At 39.2% G+C, this 19,865-nt stretch overlaps 1 protein-coding gene across 1 annotated transcript; it reads left to right on the forward strand.

Annotated features, from left to right (window-relative positions):
• The first annotated feature begins 4,346 nt into the window (after positions 1–4,346).
• Positions 4,347–19,833, forward strand: LOC127456297 (proline-rich transmembrane protein 4-like). The gene is made up of 4 exons (XM_051724711.1): positions 4,347–4,428; positions 8,008–8,807; positions 11,706–11,840; positions 17,959–19,833. The coding sequence occupies exons 2-4, from the start codon at positions 8,093–8,095 to the stop codon at positions 19,827–19,829; spliced, it is 2,721 nt and encodes a 906-aa protein (XP_051580671.1). The 5' UTR covers positions 4,347–4,428; positions 8,008–8,092; the 3' UTR covers positions 19,830–19,833.
• Positions 19,834–19,865: the final 32 nt, after the last annotated feature.

Genomic DNA, 19,865 nt, shown 5'->3' on the forward strand with positions numbered 1-19,865 from the left:
TACAGCCAGATAAAAACAGGCGGTAAAATAAATGTTATTTAAAAGATGATTGGGTACATTTTCTATCGATCGTATCAGCAGTAATTCATCAAATAACGATCAAATGATGGAGAACAGCATTATAACCTGCCATATATCCATATGTGCGGTGTAGTCAAGTGCACTTTCGACATGTTAAAGAGATGATTCAGGTGTCTGGATCATAGTAGTCAGTGATGCTGTTCAGTCCTGCCAAAGTGTGTGAGATAACGGTGGTCTAATGCATCCTATGTTTTATAGCGCTCAGAATCGGCCCACAAGATTGAAACTGCGCATGCAAATAGCATTCAATTCCTTTAGTCACTAGTGAATCGGGCGCTAAACCAGCGCAGACGCAGCTTGCAAATAACCGGCGTTTTTACCGGGCACGTGCATCATGCTAAATAAGCCATGTCCACAGTGTGTTGAATGTTCTGAGGTGCTTGCAAATGACCTTTAAAACCTGCAAAACTAATAAGACACTTATAAACCAAACACCAGGCGTTCAAAGATAAGCTGGTTGAATTTTCCTGCCATAAAGAATCACGATTGACAAACCAAAAACTAAAAATGACCATTCAAAACACAGTACAATGCCCTTTTTTCCATTCATCAAAAACAAGTACTGTTTATTGACAGTGACGGATTATTTACGACTAGCTTTGACAGATGATTGATATGCTGTTTTGTGGTAATTTCCATATCAAAGAAGTAGTATTGCTTATTTAATTTGGTCAACCTACTGCCTTCGGTCATCATTGATCAGGTGTCCAGGAATGACCAAGATGGCAACCCTAGTAGCACCCATTTCTTTCTCAGTGTACTGTTTTTGGGTGCATGTCCTAAAATGTTGAAAACCCTTGATCTAATGTGTTATATTCAGCTTACTAACCTATACCCATCTATTTAGCCCCCGAGTCCTTATCAGTCCTCACACAAGCAGCTTTTAATGGGACTGGCCCAGTTTGTGTTCTCTCTGGGGTCTGTTTTAATAAGGATTGATCTACATCCTGCTCATTCTGTCTGACCACACACACACTGGTGCATCTCTGTGGACCATCTATCCTGGATTCACTGAACGGGAATGGCTTTAAATATGTATTGAGTGTTTATATGCCATGAAAATGGAAGATGAGTGTTTGCCCAGCATTCCAGCTATTGCCACTCACTCACATAGACCGCCAAGGTTGTACTATTGCTGACAGCCAAATGTGTGGCGATAATTAATAAAAGCACAAACACTGTCTAGACTTTTAGCGATTTTACCAGTCAGAAAGAAAAACATATAATATACGGTACATACCCATGAAGGATCTAATTTGAGTTTTAAAGGCAACCTGAGTGTGTGTGCAGCTTCAACATACATCTGTGTTGTACTTCAATATTTATATATATTATATTTATATATATATATTATATATTCACTTTTACTTATAACTTCTGTATTACTTTATTATATTGTTTCTTGCTCTTGCTATGCATTATCATTTCAGTTTAATCTTATGTTGTGTGCTGTATTGTCTTCACAAGTTAACGATAAAGAGCTGTCTCAATTTCAAGGTTTTCAACGTCACAAGATGATTTGACATTGTCTTTGCTTGGTGTAATAGCACTTGTTGAATTTGTGCAGGTCAGACAATGATGCAACTAAGATTATTCAATAAATTCTGCTTATCTTTATCATAACTTCGTATACTGTCTTCTGCTATATGCACATGCTGACTCAGTCAATCTCTTGGGCTGGTAGAAGAGTTAACACAACAAGCTGTTGATGTTGACTGGTTTTGGATATCAGACGTAACTCTGATATTTGGATATGTTCTGACTGAGAGAGAGAGAGAGAGAGATCTAGTAAAGAGACTGGATACAACATTCCTGCTCCAGGATCAGGGTTGAGAACCACTGATGTATATGAAGCTCTCCCTCTCATATGAAGCATTGGGAAGTTCGAATCGGTTTGGTCGGAGGGTTCTTGTACATGATTGTGTTTACATTTATTTACACACTGGTGTATCTGTTCATATGCTGCTTACTAGTGATAATTATATTTTCTAATAAGGATTTTGCTCCCATGTAGTTAAGCCCTATTGATATTAGCTTGTAATGTAGTAACTATTTTTAGCTTCAACTCAGAATTGCTCAGGAGCAGAATAAGTCAATATGTTGAATTTATACAAAATTAAATTATTGATATTATTGTTTGAATTAATTATATTCTGTTCATGTTCATTTCCATGAACTATAGCTTGTTTTCTGAATAAAATACCCACCTGCGACTCAGCTTTACTTATTGTATTCTGAACTATTGATTTATTTTTTAATTATTTATTTATTTGTATGGGGACAGCACAAGAACATAATTTCAGCACAAAAAAAAAGGAGAGAGATGCATTGTATATAGAAATTAAATGCACAAGCTAGCTTGCATCTCAGGTCCCTAGATAGGCTTTTTTTCATTAGAAAACCAGGTACTTTTTAATTTTACTTACAGTAAGTTGCATTTTAATGAATGACTTTTACTTAAATAATACATTTTTGTGGTATCTGTACTTTTACGAAATACACCACAGCGAAATATATATATAACATTTTTCATGTGAAAGAAATCCATAAATAATTATGAAAGCCAAAATATTAAATTCCATTGATCAATATTTACTGAGTAATCCATTATTTTATTTTGAAAAATGAAAAATTTCGGCTATAATTTTGGAGCAAAACTACAGTCAAAAAATAGCCTTAGAAAGGTGTTATCATCATTATTTTATGGTTACACAGAGATTGGTAGCTATATTACTAAAATCAGTTGACTTCAGCACCTCTTGTTGCATTATATGTCAATGGTGTGAGTCCAAATATGAGAAAAAACACTTTTTTCTGCTGTTTTTCCAATGTTGGAGTGCCTATAACTCCAGAAGTATTAAAGATATCTCAATATCCTTTTAGACTCTGATACAGAACAAACTTTCCTTTCCGTATCTTCATTTTTATGAACCCATATGGTTAAATCCCAGAGATATGGGGCTCTCAATGTGGCTCCATGTGTAAAAAGGTCCAAATCCAAACGTGGGTTACATGAAGCTAGTTTTTCTTGTCCAACTAAACAAAGGTCTGAAGTACGAATAATGGTGAAACTAGAATTGTACCTTTATTTATTTTAAAAAATATATATATTTTTATGTTATTAAAAAATTAAAAAAATCAATGTCAAAATCACATTGTTATTAATTAATCTTAATAACAATGTGATTTTGACATTGATTTGACACATGCGGCTCTATGGTTAGTTTAATACATATATCTACCTACATCGCTTTAGAACCACTTGTATGGACTACCTTTATGCTGCCTTTATGTCCTTTTTGGAGCTTGAACATTTTGGACCCCACTGACTTGCATTGTACGGACAAAACAGACACGATTTCCTTCAAAAATCTTCATTTATGTTCCATATTAGAAAGAAAGTCATACGAGTTTGAGATGGCATAAGGGTCAGTAAATAATAAGAGAATTATCATGTTTGGGTGACATTTTCCTTAAACGCATCCAAAGAGGTGATTTATAAGGATTTATGCTTTAAATCTTACCACTTATGTGGTTACAGCATTAAATGATAATTAAAACAGAGCAGCAGTCACTCATGACTTTCTTGCTATGATTACTGTATATTTTCACGGAGATACATGAGGGAAAATGAGAAACGTTCTGAAGGGTTGCTATCTTTTAACACTGGTTTATTGCTGCACATTGTTCTCTGCCTCTCTCTGAGGGATTGAGAAAATTACACTCAATATTGTGTATTGATGTGGTTAGATAAATTGGGACTAGAGCTTCATCCTTTTGCACTTGAAACAGACAATATAGGCAAGTTTTCGTTTTGCAGTAGATGAACTGCCTTCCCTGCTGAAAGAAACCAGCTTAGACAAGTGTGATTTTTTTATGCTGACCCAAGCTGGTTTAAGCGGGTTAGTGCCGGTCTAGATGATGGACCAGCATAGTCATATTGTTCAACAGAAGAAAAAGCAGGTCAACCAGCATGGTCTTTCTGATGAAGCTGGTCTGGTGTTCTTTTCTCTGGCAGTTTACTCAATAATGTACTGTAAGACCAAGGAAGTCAAACGCCTAACATGGCTAATCCAGCTCTGGAAATGAAAAACACAGCTTAACTGATTCAGAAGAGAGAGATCAGACATCTGAAGCCTTAATGAGAGAGACAGTTAATGTAAAGAGAGAGGAGAGATGGGACACTGAAAGGGGGTGTGTCACAGCATGTGTGTGTGTTAGAGAGAGAGAGAGAGTGCTAAAACACACACGCATCCGCAGCCACACACAGAGTGAAATCTTTTCCGCAGCAGGATGGCAGGGAGAAGGATTACTCCTATTTTAGACTCTTCATCCAAGTGTCCCAGGGTGAGCGCCTCTCTTTTAGCCAGATCAAAGTTTGCGTCTGTATGCGTATGTGTTTGTGTGAGTTTAGATGCTGCTGTGTGAAAATGTGTCACTGGATGCTGAAGAGAAGATGCAAAAACAGTGAGTGCTGCACTGGCTGGTAAAGTGGACCAGCATCTCTCTCTTTCGCTCTCTCTATTGCACAGCCATAAATGATAAATGCTGCATCCATTTAAAGCGACAGAAACGGTGCAAAAAAAGGAGAGCATAAGAGAATGTTAATGTGAATAATAGAGAGCGTGGAGAACTAGAGAGACAGCAGAAACTGTCAGATTATTTGACATACTGTGAATCAAAGCAGTGAAGAAAGTCTAATTGATTTACGAACTGTTTCAGTCGCAATATATCCTCAATTCTCTATAGTAAGGATTGATCCATACAGCTGAAAGCATATGACCTGAATTCTTCTACAAGTATAAACCATATAGGCCTATTTTGTATGTATAAGAAAGCAGACAGTTGTGTTAATATCCATGTGGTTAGTTTGTGTTTGGAGTGTCTTTCTTCTTCTATAAACTACTTTTTTGTGTGTGAAATGGGTCACATGACCCTAGGGGAATTGACTAGGACTGGTGATCTATAAAGTTAAAGCTTTGACCAACACACGTTGGTACGCTTTGACATAACACACTGATCATGGTCCATCACACCACTAAATGCAACTGTAAAACACGTGGACCAAAATATGCACTTTTTTCTGGAGACTACTCTTTATTTCTCTGTAATGTTTTTTTTAGGGCTGGCAATCGATTACAATTTTTAAGGAAATTAATAGCAATTAATCACATATATAAATATTTGCATTCAATATATAATGACGAAATAATTGTAAATAACATAAACATGCCATTTTTAGGTCACTGAGTCAAGTAAAACATACTGTGGTTTAATACTTAGAAAAACACGTCTTGAGATCCTTTGTTCGGATTTGTGCTCCATCAAGCTGTGTTTTGAACGCAAGAACGCGTCCTCGTGTTGTGCTGTCTGCTGAAGGTAGTGATGGGGAGTTGACTCCAAAAGAGTCGATTCCTCTAATACAGGAATCCATTCTTTTGTTCAACTCGATAACTTTATGAATTTACAAATACCCGTTGGTTGGTGGGACACTCATTCATCATGTGTGTTTGAGTGAGAGATAATGTGCGTGCATGCAAATGAGAGAGTGAGAGAGAGGATGTGTGACAGATTTTAAAACTTTTGGTACTTGGGGGCCTGGGTAGCTCAGCGAGTACTAATGCTGACTATCACCCCTGGAGTCGCGAGTTCGAATCCAGGGTGTGCTGAGTGACTCCAGCCAGGTCTCCTAAGCAACCAAATTGGCCCGGTTGCTAGGGGGGGTAGAGTCACATGGGGTAACCTCCTCGTGGTCACAATTAGTGGTTCTCGCTCTCAATGGGGCGTGTGGTAAGTTGTGCGTGGATCGTGGAGAGTAGCATGAGCCTCCACATGCTGTGAGTCTCCGCGGTGTCGTGCACAACGAGCCACGTGATAAGATGCATGGATTGACGGTCTCAGAAGCGGAGGCAACTGAGACTTGTCCTCCGCCACCCGGATTGAGATGAGTAACCGTGCCACCACGAGGACCTACTAAAGTAGTGGGAATTGGGCATTCCAACATTGGGAATTTTTTTTTTTTTAAACTTTCGGTACTTTGTGTAGTATTACATCGTTTCATGGGGCAGTGGTTGGGGAAGTGGATTCTTCCAATTTGTCTAGTTTTTATTTAACAATTAAATAAATTATTTCTGACCCAGCCTGTTTCTGTTTATTTACCCTCTTAAAATTGGAGCAGTAATAGGTAATTACCTTGTAATATAAGGTAATTATTTACCTCATTTTAAGGTAAAGTTATGCAATGTCTCTGTTATCTTAAACGTAGGGATAAGCTAGTGATATTTTTCAAAGCAATAACCACACTAAAATATCTTAACTGCTATTAAGTGAATCGGGCAAGATAATACGCATGATTTGTTTTTCCATTGCCATGGAAGCCATGTAGATTCAGCTTCTATGGTTATGATTTGGGTAGGAAAAACTGACCAGCAGTTTTATGACGGAGCAGCAATCGGACACAGTAAGCAGTGGATTTAATTCCATTATTTTTCCGCTCATGCCTGACAAGTAATTTTGGTGAGTGAATATATGTCTCTTGGGAAGACACTGCCCACTAATTGCCACCTCTGGTGATGGTCCTGAATTTTGACACAATTTTGATTTTTAATTTTTTTTTAAAAGGAGTCGAGGAGTCGATTCCATCGACTTCAATGGCTGGAGTCGGGAATCAGAGTTGACTTCAAAAAACTCGAAATCGAACACCCCTGGCTGAAGGGTTGGTTTGTTCTCTGTATAAGCTGCGTGTTGCCTATACAGCTGAAGTTTCACTTACTGCCCCCTGGAGAAAACAGCTGGTACTTCAAGCTTGAACTTCTCAGGAATTTTCCCTATCACGGGCGGGGGACGTGATTAATTGTGTTCATTTTTTTAATGCGTTATTTTTTATATAATTTATCGCATTGAATTAACATGTTAAATCGACAGCCCTAGTTTTTTAAATTTTTTTTTATCGGTTTCTGGTTGAAGCTAATAGAGCACAACAGTCCACTGGTTCAAGAAGTGAATTCCTAGTGAAGAACAACACTACCCATGATCCTGAAAAGAAAGATCCACCAATTGGAGAATCGCGGCGAACAAAGTGCACCAAAAGAGCTCTGCAGCGACCGCCCACTCCCATGTTGCACTGTGAATGATGCAAACGAGTCGCTCTCCCTACACTCTCAAACTACTTATATATTTGTATATCTCTGAATATTTTGCAATAAAATTAAAATACATTGTTTTTACACACTTAAAATCAACAAATTTTAAACAAAAGTTTTTTCCATAGTGTTTTTTTTTAATTATTTATTTTTTTTAAACTACGTCATTCACAATTTTTCATGGGACATTTTTCTTTAAATAAAAATCGAGGTTACAGTGAGACACTTACAATGGAAGTCAATTGGGCCAATACGTAAATGTTAAAATACTCAAATTATATTCAAAATATAGCCACAAGATGTAATCAATATGTGTGTTAACATGATTTTAATGTGATAAAATCACTTACTAACCTTTTCTGAGTAAAGTTATTTCCAATTTCACAACTTCGTTACCATGATGACGTCATGCCTTAACCCCTAAAACAACCATAAAATTATTATTTAAACAACTTTACAGCTCAAATAATTCACAGGTTTTAATATAATAATTTAAAAAAGTGCTTTTATAAAATTAAGCTTCACATTTCTGCATTTAAACCCTCCAAAAATTGTCCCCATTCACTTTCGTTGTAAGTGTCTCACTGTAACCTCGATTTTTGCTTTTTTTAAAGAAATGTAGAGATGAGTCGAAGTAATTTTTGTGGTAATCAACATTATGCCACAAATGCTGTTGATTGAGCTTAACTTGTATTGAACACAAAATATATTTATAAAAAGTGAGCAGGCACTGTTGTACTCAATTACTTAGCTGTTAATTTTGTTAATCTTTTGTATTCCTCAGGTTCAAAACCGAAGGAGAGTGTAAGAGTCAAATGGAGACAGACAAGTGACTTTGTGAGGTTTAATGTCTTCTGAGGAGTGTCAGCATGACCCTTCAATGTAAAGCACTCCTGCTAGTCTTTGGTTTTTCGCTATATGGTACTCTATCTGCTGTATCCCTAAATAAAGACGGCAGATCCCACTCTTGGACCAACACTGACAAAGTCACAAAGCCAGCTAGCAGCCCACCATGGACGCCCCGGTCCAACAAAATGGAGGTGACTGCTCCAACCATCCTCAATTTATTCCCAAATGTATTACAGTCAGAGGAGACTAGCAAAGACCTTGAGGGTCCAGAGGTCTCTATGGATGACGATGGTTTGTCAAGACATTCTGCTTCAAGAACACCATGGACCAAGACTTTCACTGAGACTGATATTCCTTCAGACATCCAGCAGGATGAAGAGGCACCTCAAATGGAAGCATCCGATTGGCCTGATCTTAGCAGACAGGGCCGTACTGACCAATCATCTGAAACATCTTCATTTACAACACTGCAGCCTTCAACTTACCCAAACTCTCAGATGTGGAGTATAGAGTTTAAGACACCTATAATTTGGAATACAGAGACATATATGTCTCAAGCTGGGCAGAGTACATCTGAAAAGAGATTTAGCACTTACCAGACACTTTGGAAGTCCTCAAGTACCGCTCAGATGCCATATGCCAGAGAAACTTTAGATGGTACCAATTTGCCAAGAGGGTTGACAGACTATCTGTGGTCATCTGAGGAAACAAAGGATTTGACAGATGCCCTTACAGGTAATCAAATTAATGATACTTAAAAGCCAACTTTCAATTGAATGGATATCGCATGAATGTCTGCGCTTATGTTGCATTCAAAACCTACTATGTGATTTTAGTCTAAAATAATAAATCTACTAGTAAAATGAATTTGCTTCCACCATGATTCTTTAATTGAAACACCCCCAACTCGGAAAGTCGGAGCACAAAGAAAATCTTGGGTTCCCACTGGTACAGTAATTCCGAATTTGTGGTGCCATTCATGTGTACTCAACTCGTAAATATGATCATTCTGACATGACTTGAACACACCTTTACATGCAAAACCTATGTGTTATTTCATTGGACTAATGTAGTATGAATTCTCTTGTTTGGTAAGGCTGGTTTATGTTGGATCGTGCTCATCTGGTGTTGGTTTAAAGAAGGTCTTTGGTGAGGACACTAGCATCCCGTACTCATGATCAGCATCCTAAACACAACATATGCCATTTCAGCCTCAGTCACCATTCACTTTCATTGTATGGAAAAAATATGCAATGAAAGTGAATGGTGACTGAGGTTATTATTCTAATTATCATCTCCGTGTTACACAGAAAAAAGAAAGCCATGGTCTTATGCACTATGCAGCATGTATCTGGCCCTACACACAAAAATGGCCGTATGGCTGGATCTTGGATCTTGTGATTTCATACAGAATGGTTCAACCATTAATGACCCTCAGATCGCTGTTGTTGGCATTTCTGACCACTGTTGTGTCTTCTTCGAAATGTAAGTATGTACCAGTATGTACCAGCACCGTGAGTGATATGAGGACTGTCTCTATCTGCTGATACTGCTATAACCTTCTTGGAGCTCATATCATCTCTCTCTCCTTAAACATTCTAGTGGACTGCTTTAGTCTCAGGGTGTGTAAATATATATTGACTCTGTTGCCCCCTTAAAAACCACTAAAGACTTTAAGACTAAAGACCACCAAAGCTCTCTGGAGAAATAGTACCTCCACTGTAAAATGTTGAAGAGATTGTAGAAAAGTAGAAAGGCAGTGTTCAAAGCTAACAGTTCACCATGCTATCTATCTATAAAAATAACTTAAATATACTAAATAATGAAATGAGGTCTGCCAAAATGTTTTACTTATCACCCATCACCTCAAATATCATCTGATCTCTTCACAAGGTGAAAAGTGCAATGAGTTTGTAGCATTCTTCAGTGATAAAATTACTTACATAGCTAGCACGTGTCTTTCTGTCCACCTACTGCTTGCTGTGAATTGCCCAGTCCTAGACTGGTTTAGGTCCTACTTAAGCAGCAGGGAATACTATGTTGCATTGGGAACACACACCTCCTGATGTCATGGGAAATCTTGTGGTGTTCCGCAAGGCTCAGTTCTAGGCCCATTACTATTTTACTTATATATGTTTCAATTTGCTGTTGTTTTTAATTGATATAACATCTCTTTTCATCAATATGCAGATGATACGCAACTCTACTGGTTACTTGCACCAGACCCCGATAGAGAGCCTATGTGGATGTTCTGAGAACTTTCTGCAACTAAACAAAGATAAGACAGAGATACTTGTTCTCGATAATGACGCAAAGAGAAAGTCTATTATGCCTTATCTAAACTCCTTGCCTCTGAGGGTCAACAATCACATCAAATAATATGGGAATTGTGATTGCTACATCCAGAATTGATTACTGCAGTTAAAAAGGAGGTACAACCCATTTTTAATGTCTACAGCAATATTGCATCCTCATTCTGCTGTAAGCTTACTGTTTAGCAGTTAAGCATACTCTACCTGATGTCCCTCAATCTCAAATCAAATCAAATCAAATCACTTTTATTCTGCAGTGAACACATCAGTATTCCAGCACTGCAGATGTGTGTGGAATACAAGCCCCCTAGTGACTCTGTCTATAGAATATGATATACAACTACTTTTGTTTGAACTATAGCAATCAAAGTGCATTTGTCTCAAACTGATCTAGCATGAGATCTAGCTGTTAAAAAGTATAGTTCCCCCCAAAATGAAAATTCTATCATTATTTACTCACCCTCATCATTCCAAACTTGTGTGACTTTATGTCTTCTGGAATACATTTACATTTACTCATTTAGCAGGCACTTTTATCCAAGCAACTTACAAATGGGAAAGATAGCAAGCAATTTGTCATACAAAGTTCAGCAACATCTACAGTGTTGCACTGCCAAGTTCTCAAGGTGGCTGGAGTAGTATAGGTGCTAGCGCAGAAGAGACAGAGAAGGAGATTTTTTTTTATTTTTTTATTTTTTTGCACAGTAAGTTAATTTCAATAGTAAGTGCAATTAGTGTGGGTTGGTTAAGTGCTCATGGAACAGATGTGTTTTCAGCTTTCAACAGATCGTGTGGATGTTGTAAGCTCATTCCACCACAGTGGAACAGAGAAAGTGAAAGATCGTGAAATAGACTTTGAACCTCTTTGTGATGGGACCACCAGGTGCCACTCGTTCATTGTCCGCAGAGAGCGAGTTGGAGCATAGACCTGAAGAAGCGAATTTAAGTAAGAGGGTGCGGTTCCATTGGCTGTCCTGAAAGCCAGAGTCAAAGCCTTGAATTTGATGCGGGAAGCTACAGGTAGCCATTGGTGACGTGAGCCCTTTTTGTCTGATTGAAGACCCGAAAGTTTTCAGAAGGAGATGTACTGTATGTTAATCTCAGTCACCATTTACTTTCATAGCATCTTTTTATTTATTTTTTTGTTCCATACAATGAAAGTAAATGGTGACTGAGGCTGTCATTCTGCCTAACATCTCCTTTTGTGGTACACGGAAAAATGTAAGTCATACGGGTTAGGAACAACACAAGGGAGAGTATTTTTGAGTGAACTATCACTTTAAGAACAGTTTTCTAATCTTATTCTCTCTTTCTCCCTTAGTTAGTCTGAATTTGACAAGACATGACACTAGAAGAGAGGACGGTGTGAAAACTGAGGCAGTAGACCGAATGACAATGGAGCAAAATGTGCAAACGACCGCCACTGTGATCAAGGTCACTGAAACACATCCTCCAGGTACTGAAGAATTCATTCTTAGAATGACCTCTATTGTATTCTAAGGCATTATTTGTTACCAGTGAGGTTTTCTGTAACCTTTGAGATGCTACATGATGCTGAAATTAGCATTGCACCTTTATGTAGTAAAATACAAGTGTAACCTGTACGATTAATTTGACTATCGAAACAACAACATGTGTGAAACAAACATGAATGCGTATTTTCTCCCCAATTTGGAATGCCCAATTCCCAATGCGCTCTAAGTCCTCGAGGTGGCGTAGTGACTCGCCTCAATCCGGGTGGTGGTGTACGAATCTCAGTTGCCTCCGTGTCTGAGACCATCAATCCACGCATCTTATCATGTGGCTTGTTGAGCGCATTACGACGGAGACATAGCGCGTGTGGAGGCTTCACGCTATTCTCCGTGGCATCCACGCACAACTCACCACACGCCCCACTGAGAGCAAGAACCACACATTATAGACCACGAGAATGTTACCCCATGTGACTCTACCCTCCCTAGCAATCGGGCCGATTTGGTTGCTTAGGAGACCTGGCTGGAGTCACAGTTAAGTAGTTTTTAGTTAATCGGAACAGAAATGCTTGCTTTAAGAAGCACCAATAATGAGATTTATTTAATGTACTGCATCTCGAAAAGTTGCGTAAAACTGTAACGTCGTTTGCAGTGACAGGCAGACGATGATGATGAAGTGTAGAACCATCAACGTGAAATCCAGAAACTGTGAAGGCTTGGCTTGGCTTGGCTTGGCTTGGCTTGGCTTGGCTACCAAACAACGTTACATAAATAATACCTGACAAGAGACAATGGCAAACATGAGGGCTTAAATACACAGACATGGGTAACAAGTAAACAAGACAACCAATCACAAGACTGAACTAATAATAAGACAATGAACAAATGAAAACAAGACACATGAACATGGAGGGGAACAGGATATCACATGACCAGGAACACATGAGGAATCAGGAAATCACATGACATGAAACCACATGACCTGAACAGGAACAGGAATTAAACTTAAAAATAAAAGACATGAAAACAAGAATAAAACACATAAACGTGACAAAAACACACCACCAGAGACTAAAGGAATATTTGGGGTTAAATACAAGTTAAGCTCAAATGACAGCACTTGTGGCATAGTGTTAGTTACCGTGAAAATAATTTAGACTTGTCCCGTGTTTATTTAAAGAAAAAAAAAAAGCAAATGTTGTGGTTACAGTGAGGCTCTAACAATGGTGAATGGGGCCAGTCTATAAACATTCAAATACACACTGATTCAAATTCAAAATCACATTTAAATCATGTTGCACATATAATGTTTTGATACAGTGTGCATTTTAGCAGTTATAGACTGGCCCAATCGACTTCCATTGTAAGTGCCTCACTGTAACCCAGATTTTTGGACGAGTTGAAATCATTTTTTGTATTTATCAACATTATACCACAAATGTTGTCCATTGAGCTTAACTTGTATTGAACCTAGAACATTCCTTTAAGTGTTACGTGTTAAGTGATATGAAGGTCAGCATTCAATCCTTAGAGGTTAAACTCAACCAGATCCTTCAACCTTAAAACACCTGTGTCAGGAGAAATGCTGACTCTGAGGTTTAGCCCCTGTACCTTCTGTAACATTATTCATGCAGAAAAAATGACTGACAATCTATTACTAATCAATCAACCCCAGAATGAGCCATCTAGAACCTTTTGAACAACAATTAGCATAGTATTAGTATTAGCAAAAATGAGCTGTTTTCTGAAACGTTACATAGTTCACCTGATTCTTACTTTCATGTGCAGGTATTTAAGTGACGCAATGTCATGAAAGTGTGCCAGTTTCAACAGGGTCACTGTCCTCCTATCTGTGCCATTTGTGAATGTGTGTCGGGTAGGATGTGTGCGACCCATTTACAGCAGCCTACTTCCACATCTCCCCCAGCCAATTCATAAAGCGATGCCTGATATTACTGCTGAGGTTTGTGCTGCAGAGAAATGCTGCATTCGATATAATAAACAGCCCCTGCAAAGTAACCTACTTACCTCCAGCTTTGGATCATTTGCATACCTCTAGATGTTGAAAGGAATCTATTAGAAACATTGGTGTGTGGTTTGTTGTTTTCTATGCAGTATAAATACCCTGAAGCTGTGTCAAGAGAATAACTTCATTATGTGCTTCACAAAGAACTTAATATCCTGCTTTTGGAGAACATCAGCTTTATGTTTAGTGTTTTGTCTCCTATGAATGCACATAAGATGGTATTCAAATTTATTCAGACTGGAGAAAGTGGTTTAAAGTTAAGAATGTAGAGATGAGCTAAAGCAATAGATGTTAAAAGAATATTTCACACAAAAATTATAATTCTGTTTTTATTTACCCTTGTTCCAGATCAGTGATCTGTTGTTTTTTTTCTGTGGAACAAAAATCAAAAAATCTTTACATTTTTGCATTTAGGAGACATTTCTATACAAAGCAAGTTGCAGTGCTATTAAGGTATACAATTTTTTTTTTTTTTGTTGTTGTTTTTTTTTGTTTTTTTTAAGTACGTGTTTTCTCTGGAAATCGGACACATGACCTTGGCACTGTTAATGCCAGTTGAGCTGCAGGAACCATTCACATAATGACCACATCAATCAAGCTCTAAAAGGGTAAAAAAAAAAAAAAAAAAAAAAAGGCCATATGATATGTAACGAACAGACCTACATTTAAGCTATTATTAAATTAAATTTAAATTTGTTATGCAGAAATATATTGTATGGCTTCAGAACACTTATGGTATATATACTGTAGCACACAAGGCATATGGGCTGCTTTTATTGTAGTATTTTTTGGAGCTTGTCACACATGGTCACTATGAACTGTGCTTGTAGTATGTAAAAGATCTGTGTAGTTCTTCAAAAGATTACAGCAGATTTGGAACAGCATAAGGGCGAGTAAATGAGAGAATTTTCATTTTTGGGTGAGCTATTTGCATGGTCTTCTCTATGAAACAATGGGTGTTTGGATACGTGTTTCTTCAACTTCAGGGACTTTAGTGTACCTGGGGTTTATCTGTAGTCAAAATTAACAGATTTTCTTTTTTTTTTCTTTCTTTGTGTGTGTGTGTGTGTGTGTGTGTGTGTGTGTGATATGAAAGTCTCATTAAAAGTGAATTGAACACTTTTTTACCAGGCCTTATTTTTGGTACTTTTCAAATGACTTTCATGTATTGGTTATCCATCCTCTTTTAGCCTTGTCCCAGACCCAGACTTTCAATATTAAACTAGAAAATTACATGTTTAAAAATATGATAATCTACACAAAAAGAGAAATCAAATAGCCATTTTAATATTTATTTTATTACATAAATATATAAATAATTATTTTATTTAATTACGACTGTCCCACAGTTGTGGCGTCGTTTCCACCACACCAGACAATTTTGCCCCTAATAAAGTTTTTTCAAAAGTTAGTGTACTTGTTAACCAATTGGACAAAAGTGTCAGTGAAATATGAAACAAAACAAAGAAAAATCAAGGCAAATAACACACAATTTTTTTACAAGGCATCATTTCCAATAAAGCTGTAATTTTGACAAATTATGTGAAAAGTGTAAAAATATATATTAATTGTGTGTGTTTAGGATATATAAAATGTTAGCTATAAAAATTAGCCATAGCAAAACAAAGGAGTGATCATTTTATTAAAAAAAAAAAAAAAATTAAAATATTTAATTTTCATCAGTGTCATTTATAGATCAATCCCATTGTTTACAAACAATGCAGTGCATGTGCAGTAAGTGGTGGCAGAGAGCCGGTGTTGTGCCGAAATTCAACTCCCCGCCAGATTTTGACTCCCCGCTACCTGATTGGTCCTTATCCCTAAAGCCTATCCCTATACCCACCCCTAACCTTAACCATCGTAGGGAGTCATTGGTCCCAATCCCCAAAGCCCATCCCTAAACATAAGGATACTAGGGAATCAAATTTCGGCACAACACCGGTAGACACTTGTGTTAGATTTTTACAGATTAGACAGCTGGTGCTAGCTAGTTAAATATGCATTTAAAAGATAATATGTAATAAAATGAGCCTTTAGGCTCAGAGCTAGCTAGGTTTGGGTACACTATTGCTAGTAACACAATTAGTTATAGTAATCGATTAATGAAAGTACGACACAAAGCCATCATAAATGCAGAAATATTCTCAGCTATACCATTATTATAATGATATGAATTAATAACATACCTGTAATAAAATGTTCGCTGCAAAACAGTGAGTTGGAGATGATCTCCTCAGACCAGTTAGCTCTTATAACGTAATTCGATAAAAGTGAAGCCCTCGGTTTTTTGGCACTGTAATTTTGACAGCCAACGGGGCAGCACGACACTTCTTTTAGTTTATCCAGACCATTTAAAGGTAATAGCTAACATTTTGAGGACTGTTGGGTCAGCTATCTTCACACTGTGTTTAATGTTGGTGCCGGTGTTTTGCCATCACTTCCGTATGTGATGTAGGTGTGATGTTGCCAAAGAATTGGTCTTTAGAGTGCAACTGTGCCCTCCCATTTATTCAGCCGTCTGGATTCCGGAACTATTTTTCCCATAAACTTTTTATTAAATCCTTCATAAAAGAGTTGAATGAGCCATGAACCAAAACTAACCAGCCCTGAGGTGAATCACAACATTATAAACTTTCATTCTAAGCAAAAAACAATTTGAAAATTGGACATAAAGACAAAGATACAAGTCTGTGTACTTACCGTCTTTCATGAGGGCACGGACTACAATCCCAAGAAGCATTGCCAATGATGTCATTGAATAAAAAATTATGGGAATATAAAAACTATTGATTTTAGGTTGTTGGTTATTAAAAGTATAGAACAACATACTTTAAGTTTATTGCACAATATTCCAAAATGTACAAATAGATAAGTAGTTTAAAGCAATGTTCCGGGTCCAATACAAGTTAAGCTTACTCGACAGCATTAGTGGCATAATGTTGTTTACCACGAAAATTAATTTAGACTCGTCCCTCCTTTTCTTTAAAAAAAGCAAAAATTTGTGTTACAGTGAGGCACTTACAATGAAAGTGAATGGGGCCAATTTTTGCCAGGTTTAAACACAACGAGAAGCTTATAATTTTATAAAAACACTTGCATTAATTCTGTTAAAACTTGTGTATTATTTGAGCTGTAAAGTTGTTTAAATTGTCATTTTAGGGTTTTAGGGTTTGTTGACATTACATCGTCATGGTAATGAAGTTGTAAAATTGGCTTAACTTTTACTCAGTGAGATGCTCCTGTTCTACCCGCTCCGTAGGGGCCTCGAACCAGCGTCTCCGGCATGGGAGGCGGGTGTACTAACAAGGAGGTTAAAGGCTACAGCCTCTAGCGTCAGTCGCTAGTGCACCTCTTGAGGTCAGGAGAGTGAGGTTTATACACATTGCACAGCTATCTATCAGCTGGCCACCATTACACTCACCACCCTAAACCTCACTCCCATCCATGTCATGGCACCATTGTGACGCTCCTGTTCTACCCGCTCCATACGGAACTCAAACCGGTATCTCCGGCATAGGAGGCGGGTGCACTAACAAGGAGGCTAAAGGCTACAGCCTCTAGTGTCAGTCGCTAGTGCACCTCTTGAGGTCAGGAGAGTGAGGTGTATACACATTGCACGGCTATCTATCAGCTGACCACCATTACATCAGCAAAGTTAACTTTACTCAGAAAAGGTTAGTAAGTGATTTTATCACACTAAAATCATGTTAACACACATTTTGCTGTCTTTAAATTGTTTTATTGTAATTGTTGAAAATCAATTCACCTATGGGATAAATGAATGGGATTTTTACTTCCGGAACCAGACTGTTGCACTCTATAAAACACAAAAACAGATGTTGAGATGTGCTGGAAATGACACTGTGGTGGGAATTTTCCTGACTCTCAGAAAAAAAAAATGACAAAAATGATATAAATCTCCTGTGATGCATATACATTCACTGTTGGACACTGTTAGTAGACAAAAGTAAAAAAAAATTGAGAGTCTGAAAAATGTTTCACTGAGAATTTACTTCCTAGTAGTCCACCGTGCTCACCTGTTCTAAATGCATTTTTACCTATTTGTTCTGTTTCAGCGTCTCCAGCTGCAGACTGGCATGAGTCCACCACAGACTGCAACCTGGTTGCCAATGGGATCTCTCAGCCCTCTGACTCTTTCAGGAATCATGCTTCAACTAACAACACTCTGTCAACTCCACCCCCTGTTTCTGAAACCACCCCCCCTGGAATCATAACCCCACCCATCGATGCTCTGACTCCACCTCTACTGGTCCCTCTGCTTACTGACTGGAACGCCGCTATGGCGACATGGGGCCTTGCATGGGAGTTGCAGGTTTACGGTCTCGGTTGCGTGTTCTTGCTCGTGGCTGCACTGTCTGCGCTAAGCCTGATGTGTCTGCCCTTGCGTTGGCCACCTGGCTGCGCCCACTTCAGCCTTCTCCACTTCCTCCAACTTCTGACCGGTTCCAGTCGCGCTCTGTGGCTGCTCTACGACCCATATGGCCAACAAGAGCGCCTCCCGGTTGCCTGGGCGCGACTGCTGCACGAAGCCGCCTATCCTTGTCTTACGGCAGCATTTGGATTGCTGTTGCTACTGCTTACCATGCGCTCCTGCACACAGATACTGTCCCAAAACACCCTACAGCGCAGCTCCTTCCTGTTGGCTGCACTGGTGCTGCTGCATGTCACCGCCGTGATGGTTTCCATGGCGATACTGCAGCTGTTTCCCACCCTCCAAGTTGTGCCTCTGATTCCGCCTGTAGCCTTCTGTTTGATGTCCACTCTCTTGTCACTCATGTACCTGCTTTTGTACTTCTGCGCCCACGTGGATACCAAGCACATCTACCGGCTTAGCGAGAATTCGCCGGAGCATCCGGCATGCCACGCCAGCCGATGTCCATTCACAGAGGCACGTATGTGGGAAAGGGCGGCCAGGGCGGGAGTGTTCTCTGCCCTATTTCTTCTAGCATGTGCCGGCCTAAGAATCTACGCCATGCTGAATGCAAGAGGACTTAACAATGCCGCCGTGATCGGCCTGATGCCGTGGCCCTGGTGGGGTTTTCAGCTCAGCTGCAGAGTGTGTGAAGCTGGCATGTGTCTCACTCTTGCTCTCGCAATCACTCACCCGCTTCTTTGTTGTGGAATGCCCCTTTCTAAACCTGGTGGCTGTTGCTGGCTCTTCGAAAAGTCACCAACAGAGGGCGCCATATCCACAGCCAAACCCTCCATTCTCTCTAGTCGCTGTGGTTGGTCAATACGGCCTGCAGAGAGTATCGTACGGCAGGAAAGTGAAAGTGTGCCACTCTACACCCTGGTGGAGTTACCACATAGTGAATCCGATGGTTTGGATCTCCACTATCCCAGCAGCCCTCAACGTGAGCATCCCATACAGATCACGCAAACCACAAAGCTTGCAAGCTTGGATGGCGACTCCACGGTGGATCTGCGGCCTCCTTCGCCCATTGACCTGCGACGGAGCATTGACGAGGCATTGAACAGTGAGGCTCTGTTCCAGCATAGCCTCTTTGGCTCTTCCAGGCTCTCTCTCAGCACACGTGGGCCTCCAGACGGACAGCCCTGCTGGGGAGACTCCACTGAACCCAACTTGTACCGCACTGCCTCATGTGGGGATGTGGACCCTAGTACTGTGCCCAATCGACCCAAGCAATGGGGCACTATAGCAGGGAGACCATCGCTCACTCACGACGCAGTGTATTGCAGTGGGTTAAATTTGATACAACAGTCTCAGAGCAGTCTCCACCAGGGCTCTCACACATGCCAGCAACTCCACAAATGGTACACAACCTTGGGCTCTACTTCTTCCAGAGAGAGCCTAGATGTAGAGACGCGTTCTCGTGCTGATGAGCTCGCCGTTCATGCAGAATTCATTAACGCTTGCAGGCAGATAGATGCCTTCAGTGTCTGCAGTGAAACAATTGACTTATAAGACAAAAATTCACAATTAACATTCAACAAATACCTT

Source organism: Myxocyprinus asiaticus, chromosome 18 (assembly GCF_019703515.2).
Source record: "Myxocyprinus asiaticus isolate MX2 ecotype Aquarium Trade chromosome 18, UBuf_Myxa_2, whole genome shotgun sequence".
Lineage (NCBI taxonomy): Eukaryota > Metazoa > Chordata > Actinopteri > Cypriniformes > Catostomidae > Myxocyprinus > Myxocyprinus asiaticus.